This window comes from Suillus subalutaceus, assembly GCF_016647625.1.
Source record: "Suillus subalutaceus strain FC151 chromosome Unknown DFJ58scaffold_19, whole genome shotgun sequence".
NCBI lineage: Eukaryota > Fungi > Basidiomycota > Agaricomycetes > Boletales > Suillaceae > Suillus > Suillus subalutaceus.
Genome location: NW_024540268.1, coordinates 42,528 through 52,006, shown reverse-complemented (window position 1 = coordinate 52,006; position 9,479 = coordinate 42,528). Strand labels below are relative to the sequence as shown.

The 9,479-nt window shown below is 46.0% G+C and overlaps 1 protein-coding gene across 1 annotated transcript; it reads left to right on the top strand.

Annotated features, from left to right (window-relative positions):
• The first annotated feature begins 7,531 nt into the window (after positions 1-7,531).
• DFJ58DRAFT_163614 (uncharacterized protein) lies at positions 7,532-8,728 on the top strand. Its single transcript, XM_041378969.1, has 2 exons — positions 7,532-8,282; positions 8,340-8,728. Exons 1-2 carry the CDS (start codon positions 7,674-7,676, stop codon positions 8,532-8,534), a joined length of 804 nt encoding a protein of 267 aa, XP_041247384.1. The 5' UTR covers positions 7,532-7,673; the 3' UTR covers positions 8,535-8,728.
• The last annotated feature ends 751 nt before the right edge of the window (positions 8,729-9,479 follow it).

Here is a 9,479-nt window from a genome sequence, read left to right as displayed (position 1 = left end):
GTGAGTAGAATCTCATGTCAGAGGAGCACGCATGAAAATACACTTAATTCCAGAGGCAACGCTGGTCCCTAGTGACAGTTCTGTATCTCGGTGTATGTAGCTCGCCTGTCACAGTTGTCATGTTGTGCTGACTTGAAAATATACTAGGTGCGCTACCTCGGAATCTTATATGTTCTGTATGTTCGGAAGGCTGAACAATCGGTGTTGTGCTAATCATCTATCTCTCATAATCAGCCTCGACGTGCTGAGTATGTTTCCTTCGTTATTCACTGTCTTCGCCTAACAGCATACAGGCAGTGTTCCGGCCATCTGGCTGACAGATACAGTGAGTCTTCTACACATATGCCTACTATTACCCTGCAATTAATCGAGGTGCCCTGTAGGAGTGGGTGTGGTTCTTTACTACCAAACTTCTTAGTTGACTAATGACTGCCACACCATATTGTCACAGATGTGAGTCTGTTTGGAGTGTGTACTGCCCGAGGCTGATTGCTAACTGGATTCCTCAGGCTGGAATATGTACATCATATGGAATTGGACGCGTTTTTTGGTATTCGCAATGTTGTGGGGTGAGTTTGGCACTTGCGAGACCTGAGTGATATTGACTTGACTGGAACATGCTGCAAGTCATCATCATCACTCGGCTGCATGCCATGTATGAACGATCCAGAAAAATCCTGATATTTCTCGTTGTCACCTTTCTGGCTGACACCATTTTCAACGGAGTGGTCGCCGTATTGACAACGATGTATACTTCAGGGGGTACGCTACGCTTAATTGTGGATGACAAAAAATATGCATCTCATTGATGAATCCCAGAGGAACTCATTCTCTCCGGCACCTATCTGTGCTCGATTGGCTCGATTAGCTATGCGGAAGAGATCCTACTTCTGGATTCCATTGCTTGGATAGCCACTATTGTGTGGGAGGTCTCCGCACTATGTCTCGCAGTCTGGATTGCTGTAAAACACATCCGTGAACAGCGACGACCTTCTGCAGGAGCCAATATTGTGGACTGTTTCATGGTGTTGATAAAAACTCACATAGCTTACTTTGCGAGGTGAGCTCATGCTGTGAATATGGGTTCCCGTTTCCGCTAAAGGGTCGGACATGCCAGCTTTGTTGCTGTTTCTTGCCTCAGCATCATTCTTAACTTCTCTCCAGTACTCTCAATGGTATGTCAATTAATATTTCACTGATCGACCATGGTTCATCATCTCTATAGGCCCAAAATTCCCGCGAAGCTCAGATATATTCTGGGCTTCTTCAGATTTTCACGGTCGTGCAGTCGTTTGTGCTGGGACCCCCGCCTGATCCTTGGCATTCGAGAATATCACGCTAAGCTCGTGGTTGATTCCGACGCAGCAACTGGTATGACCTCAATCGCTTTCCAAGAGCGTGTACATATATCGACTAGCAATAGTGTGTAATGCTCAGTGAAGTTGTCTAGTGCCCTCCAAGGAGCAGGGGAATTTACTTTTATTTATTCCCACTTTCGTGATGGTGTTGATTAAGTTGTTTGGTGTTACGAAGTAGATTTCAAGGTCTGTGTATCGTAGTATTTCGTTAAGTGATTTGGTATGCATTCTGACAGTGGTTAAACCAATATCCTGGGTATATCTACTAGTATACTAGCTGCCCACCCACACTCGTAGCAACCACTGGCCCTTCTTTCCTCCGTGTGATGATAATCATCCCCACGCCAAGATTACTTTAGTTCCTCAGCAATCCGTCCTCGATTCATCTTCTCGCCTCATTCAATGTCCCGCCCATGTCTTCTCACCTGACTTACGCCAACTAGCTTACAGAAAAGCCACCCGAGGCGATCACAACTTGAAGACGGGCGAGGAACGTTCGTATGTTCGTAGCCTGATGATGCGAGGTAAACTTAATGAGTTTTGACGAGGTTGAGGTTGGTTAATGCTTGTGGATCGAGCTTGCCTTTCATTTTTTCTAGACGGGGACGGAAATACGACAAACATGTATGAATTTTTTAGGATTGTTGGTGAAGCACTATTGGGGGATACATGAACTCCATTGAGTATTGTGCTAAGGCCGTGAGTAAGCTTAAATGAATAAAGATATTCCTGCGTCCTTTCTTTAGCTGAGACCCAGCGCCTCTGGGGAGTCAGAGGATTTGAAGTAATCTAGCGTCTCAGCATCGCACACCAAACATAAAACGGCTTGTTGGCGTGGTTCCAAAAGGTGACAGCGACGCACCCAAGAACGGACATGCAGGCACCAGCACCAGCGATAGTGCAGGAGTCGAGCATCTGCTGCTTGATGTCAGATTGTGGACGCGATGGCGACCTCGAGACAGGGAGAGGTGAATCTCTCAATGTAGCTGGCTGGCAGAGACCGTCTCCGGGACGTAGCTGGACTTGGAAAGTGATTACGTGGATGCGGCCAAGATGTCTTCGAAATGACACCGATCTTGGGGTCTTGTTTGAAGATTTTGAATTTGGAAAGTGCGTGAAAGAGTGCTCCAGGTCATGGTGGTACTCTAGGAGATTTGAGGGCAATGAAGGGAAGGTTCCATGATCTTTGAAGGGCGCCGTGTTGTGAGCTGTCATAAGAACATATGTGCATGAGAGGGCAACTACCATTAACAAGATTTCAAGCACGCAGAAGTGATGAGATATTCCAAACAGAATGACAGAGGCGCTGTGAGCACGACAATTGGAGCGTGGCTAGCATGAAAGGGCCACCAGGTTGGTGGGTGATATAGGCATGCTTTGAGAGTGATGAGAGCGGTTGAGGACTGAGTAGTAGGTGTTGGTGGGGCTGAGACTCGAGACTGAAAATTGCGAGTCGAAAATGTGATTATAGGATGCATGGACACTCATGTTTTTCCACGGGAATGTATTTTGGACAGCCCAGAGAATTGTGGCCTGCACCGATGCGCACTAATTAGCTGGGAGGAGGGGAAATTTGGTAGGGAAATGCAAGGGAATGATATCGAGTCGACTGGGAAAGAAACTTGTGAATGAGATGTACATAGATTGGACCACAAGGCTGATCGATCGAGAGGACCCGCAGGTGACAAAATAAGTTGAGTAGATTGACAAGGCATGGATTCGTAATTAGGTCATTCTCACTTGTACTTTCACCAATGGCAATTGCAAGTCAGTTGTCTCAGTAGCATAAACTCATCATGAGACATTTTCTATCCACAGCCCAGCTGTACAACAAACAGCGCAGTTTGAACTGAAGTCCTGCTCGCTATCTTCTGGCATTGGCCACCTCAATCGGTCCTTAATCTTAATATCGCGCTGTAACAACACAGGAATGAATTTGGTGAGTTATTAGTGCCACTTTGATGAAAGCACGCGCTACGCTAAATTCATCGTGCAATTGATAGATCTTACTACATATGATGCTGTTCAAGGATGCGACTCCGAAGTGGGGTGCACAAGTGCGCATGAGGCGACCAATCCCTGGAGCGAGGATTTGGGCAGAATGAGGAGCAGAACGGTGAACGTTGAGGGGCGTACATTTCCAGCCCGGAGGTGAGTTGACTATTACTTAATGGCGTTGATTTCATTTCTAAATTTTATGATGGCGTGCCAACTTCCTGTTGTTATAAGGGCGATGCCTGGATCTTCTTTTCTCTCAATGCCCTCTCGTTTTTGTTTTCAATCATCTAGTGATGGTGCTATGCTCTCCGCGCATCAACTATGGATCTTGATTCAGGCTGTGATAATTGATGCAAATCGAGTGGGGTGCACCCAGTATCAGTTCCGCACTTACCGTTTATTAATGACATCCTTATGATACGATAGGCTGATGACCGAGGCGGAGGGCTAGACAGTGTGCAGGAGGCAGTATATGCTCAGGACATGGAGGAGCAGGGGCATTGAAAGGTGTGCTTGAAGGGGCTGTACAAGTGAGTTATCTGTCTGCTTCGTTTAGACTTTCCTTGTTTTACATTCCAACAAAGCCTATCTTGTTGAACAACCTCAAAGTGTTATGTTCGGGTCTGCGAAGCGGAGACTACTGATGCCCATCGAGAGCCATTGAAACGGCAAGGTTTTTCGAAGGTCATATTACAGCTAGGCTGTTGTTAGAATCGGTTTCGTTCTAGCATAGAGGGGGCGTGCCTTTGCAGCTGTATGACCGTGATAAGTAAGTCATTATGCACTGCGATATGTATATAGACGCTGCTGAGCCTCGTCAATCAGGTTTTACGAGATCAGGCTGTACAGTTTGGATTCGAAGAGCAACAAGTCACAAGCTTCATGCGGTCATAACACCACGCCCGAGTCTTCTTTCTCCATGTCCTTTCTCAGCACTACTAATCTAGGGATAGTGTTGTATCTTCACCAGATATCAATCACGAGATATCAACTAGGATGCCTTTGGCTGTGAAAACTGATGGCATCTGATGCCTATTACCAACTAGGATGTTTGTGGCTGCGCAAACCGATACCTATCACCACCGCACTAACACACGTTGCAAATTGAAGATTCTGCACTCACCATTTTTGGCATCCCTATGATGCAAAAGTCCGATGATCAATGCAGAGTGCAAGAAGGTGCGCATCCATGTTGAAATTCTTCAATCTCTTGTGATGTTCACGACCAACATTTACGTCGAGACTCGAGTGCCTGGATTGAGTTCATCTTTCTTCATGTGAAAATACTTCGGGTAATGAACCGATCGATCTCATTTCGGTGATCCAAGCACATGATTGTGCTATATCTAGCACAAACGCCATCGTCATACATCCACCAAGCCCGCCTCTAACCTATACCCATCGTCTACCAATATGACCATAGTCTCAAATGATCCCACTTGGTGGCCGGCCATTGATCAGTTGCTTTTTCACAGTTATTTTGTAGGTTCGTGGAGAGCAGTTGGATATTGATGCTGCCAAGGTCTCAATCTAACCTTGCTATGATTTCGCAGTGGCCGCCTTTGTTGGAATAACGTATGATTGGGGTGAGTATGATAATATTAAAGAACTGTTAATAGCTTACAAGTATCTTCAGTCCTTACATTTGGACAAGAGGTATGTCAGTGCTATGATCGGAGCAGCCATCTCGCTAAGAATAGTTTTTATAGGTCGAACTGATCTGGGTGAGTAGAGTCTCGTGTCAGAGGAACACACATGAAGTGCACTTAATTTCCAGAGACAACGCTGGTCCGTAATGACAGTTCTGTATCTCGGTGTATGTAGCTGGCCTGTCACGGTTACCATGTTGTGCTGACTTGAAAGTATCCTAGGTGCGCTACCCTTGGAATATTATCTGCTATGTATGTTCGGAAGGCTCAGCACTTGCCTTGTACTAATGAATTATCTCTCACAATCAGCTTGAACGTAGTGTGTATGTTTTCTTACATTCGATGTCTTTGCTTCTTCTGACCAACGGCATACAGCCAGTGTTCCGACAATCTTGGTGACAGATGCAGTGAGTCTTCCGCACTATGCCTGCTAGTCCCCTCAAATTAACCTTGGCACCTTGTAGGGGTGACTGTGATTCTTTATATTAACTTTTGGTTCACTAATAACTGCCACGCTATGCTGCCACAGATGTGAGCTTGTTTCGAGTGTCCTACCCGAGGCTTATCACTGATTTGATTCCTCAGGCTCAATTGTGTACACCACGCGGAATTGGATGAGTTTTGTGGTATTTGCGGCGCTGTGGGGTGAGCTTGGCACTTACGAGACCTCAGTGATATTGACTCGACTGAAACATGCTGCAAGTCATCATCATCACTCGGTTACATGCCATGTATCAACAATCCAGAAAGATCCTGATATTTCTCATTGTCACCTTCCTGTCTGGCAACATTTTTATCGGAGTGGTCGACATAATGATAACGATGCATACTTCAGGGGGTACGCTTAATTGTGGATGACACAAAACATATATCTCATCGATGAATACAGAGGAACTCATTTTATCTGGCACTTACCAGTGCTCTATTGGCTCTACGCAAAATACCATGCTTCTGGGTGTCATTACTTGGGTACTCGCCACTGTATGGGAGGTCCTCGCATTGTGTCTCGCAGTCTGGATTGCGGTAAAACACTTCCGTGAACTGCGACAAAATTCGACAGGAAGGATTGCCGGGGACTGTTTCACGGTGTTGATGAAAACTCACATGATTTACTTTGCGAGGTGAGCTCATGTTGTGAATATAGTTCCGTTTTTTCCGCTGAAGGATCGAACCTGGTAGCTTTGTTGTCGTTTTCTTCCCTCGACCCTCGCTCTTTATTCTCCAACACTCTCAGCTGTATGTCAATCTTTCACTGACCTTTGCATGCGACCATGGTTCATCATTTCTATAGTCTTCCCTGGAAGCTCAGATTTATTATGGCTTGCTTCAGATTTTGACGGTCGTGCAATCGTCTGTGCTGGGACCACGTCTGATCCTTGGGGTTCGAGAATTTTCCGCTAAGCTCGTGGCCGACTCCGACGCAGCAACCGACGTGACCTCTATTGATTTCCAGGAGCGCGTGCATATATCGACTGGCAATGGTGTATAGCATGGGAGATGCTCGGTGGAGCTAACGGTTGTCTGCTGTTCTGAGGGAGTACGAGATTGTTTTTTTCTTGATCTCAGAATTCGTCGTACTTGTTTAGTCATTTGGCGTTGCGAAGTGGATTTCAAGAAAGAGGTTTAAGTTTGAAGTTTCCCTCGTATTAGATCATGTACTAGTACTTAAGTTATTTGGTGTTCCGAATAGCGTTCTCCTAAACCATTATCTTGTTCGCATCACCAAGTAGTATTGGCAGCTTTCCGCCCACACTTGCGCCACGTGACGGTGTGAAATATATCTTGAAGATAAGCGTTAGACACCCATTCCTATTTTCATGTTTATTAGAGTAAGTTAATGACATACTATCAATCAGCTCGAGCAGGGATTGTTACATCAATTCCAAATGTAAGCGCCATTGGCTCACTATGCTATGTGTCTCATCTGAGAATTGAGAACGAGTAGGGCCTTATACTGCCTTATAACGACTGGCGGACGAAGAACACCGGGAGCATCCATCGATCTCAGTAATAGGGAACTGGGAGGTTGAATGATGGTATTGTCGCGAGAAGCGCTAGCCAGGAGAGCAAAGTCAGAGTCAAAGTAATAGCCGGGCACCTTCAATAGGTGCCTATGATAGGTGCACGTCGGACAAGGTACAATTTCTCGCCGTCATATGACGAATCATCCTTTGTGTTTCAGGCTTTCGCTCTCCTTGCTTCCTCCCAATCACGAAACGCGCTGCTCAAACATTCAACCATGCTCATGCACGAGTGATGGACGAGAGTCAACCAATCTCACATCCAAGTCTACCAACTAATCCCAGCTGGCCACGAGCCACCAACCAACCATACCATCAACCGCTCGCCTTCATACATCTCCGCGCTCATCAAAAACATGATCATCAATCACACAATCTGAAAGCTTCTTGTGGTTGTATAAGCGATGTCCGTGTCATCGTCTCTCCCATTTCTGTTTGTAGTTGTAGTTGATGGATGGTGTTGTATTCACCGCATGGATTATCATGATGAATCAGGCTGTGACGATTGATATCTAACATATGTATGTACGAAACGTTTGGTTCCGCGGAACCAAAACGCGTGACTCTCCTGTCTGCGCTCCACTTGAGCTCCACATGATCTGCCTTTTGTGCATCTCTCTCCTGTCTGTGCTCCACCTGAGCGTCACATGCCCTCCCGTTTATTTCAACGCCCGATATCACATGTCGTTAGCATCGGTTTCACCTCTCCTGTCTCTCCTTCGCGATATATTCCGTTCACTGCAATCTTTTCTTCAGCATTGACTACCATGGCATCGGCATGCACTTATCACGGCATAGTTGGCGTTCAAAACGCCGCTCGCTATATTCTCGATCCCAAGAAAACATTTTGGAAGATGGAAGGGTTTGTGCCGGTTTCTCCCGACCCTGAAGATGGTGTTGGAGATCTTCCTGCTTCCGTTTTTATCTTTGGAGGTAGAAATGCTCCACCGGAAGATGGCATTTATTTCGTCGATGCTCGCATTGTCACCACCACTGTAAACGAGAGCACGTCTCTAGAGCTTTATTGTGTCAATGTGAGTCCATTCCGTACTTTCTATAGATGTTTGCTGCCTCAATTGGTTCATTTCAGGATTTGCAGCGCACAAGAAGTTGAGCAAGCTCCTCCAGATGCTCCAGAACAAACTCCGGACTATCTCGCCATGTTGACTCATCCAAACACGCCACCTCATCGATTGGATCTTAAAGTCAACGCCGTATGTGCAATACAGCGCAACATGTCCGTCGAAAATGGACTTGTGCGTAACGCACGTGTGCGCATCGCTGCACTTCATCGAAGATTTGTGGAGGTACAGATGCCCAACACTGGCGAGATACATTGCGTGTCTCGGATCACATTTGCTTTCAATCCACCACGCTCAAGCTGGACAGTCAATCGAAAGCAGTTTCCATTGCGACCGGCATATGCAACGACTTTTAACGGTTGTCAAGGGCTGACGTTAGAAAAAGCAGTGCTCGACTTGCGCACGGATTCGTTCGCGCATGGTTAACTATACACCGCCGTATCGAGAGTGCGTTGTCGAAGAGACATTCGCGCACTATTCGGAGAAGAGAACGAGGAAAAGACGACAGCGAATGTGGTTTATAAACATCTATTATTGTAATCATTCGAGTCATCTGTTAAAATAAGACTGCTAAGGGACGTCCGAAGGCGTAAGGAACGCTCGTATCCAATATATCCGATCAGCCGCACGCTGCAAATTGAGTGCGATGTATCTTGTATCAGATTCCGCACTTACCATTTATTGGCATTTTTATGATATGATAGGCCAATGACCGAGGTGGAGGGCGAGAATGTGTGTGTATGCTTAAGACGCGGATTATTCATTTTAAAGGGTTTATACAGGTGAGTGATCTGTCTGCTTCACCCTTCTTTTACATATCCAACGTTTCTGTCATGTCGACATTAACTCCCCTTGCTGAATAACCTTGGAGGTCCTGTTACTTGGGAGACCGCTGATACCCATCGAGAATAATCGAGACAGCAAGCTTTTTCGAAGGGTCGGTCGCATCACGCCTATCTTTTAGGCCAAGTTTTGCATTGGTTTTCATTTGAATAAACGTCGAGGGTGCGCTTTGGCAGCTGTATGGCACAGGTGAGCTACTCTCTCCACTCGTTCCTTTCTGATGACGTGCCAACAGAATTTTACCGCCTTCTGTCTTTCTTATACAAATTAAGAGCCCTAGAATATGGACGCTGTTGAGGCTTATTGAGTAACAAGGACTCCCCTTCAGTCGGCTCCATGACAATACATTGTGTTTACAGTAGCAAGACTCTCCTTCGGTCGGTTGTATACAACAATACTTTACAGTAGCAACGCAGGAGATACAATATTGGCACAGTCTTGTCCTTCGTTTGCCTCTGCGAATAGACACATCGTGTCTCTTCGCGTTCTTACCCTCGATAGTGCCGTGTACAACTGACCGTGAGCAAA

What these genes read in the sequence shown, in the direction of transcription:
- DFJ58DRAFT_163614 (XM_041378969.1), top strand. Translation starts at nt 7,674, where the DNA reads ATGCCCTCCCGTTTATTTCAACGCCCGATATCACATGTCGTTAGCATC. An exon ending in TGTCCGTCGAAAATGGACTT is followed by an intron (nt 8,283 to 8,339) that starts GTGCGTAACGCA and finishes GTGGAGGTACAG; the next exon opens with ATGCCCAACACTGGCGAGAT.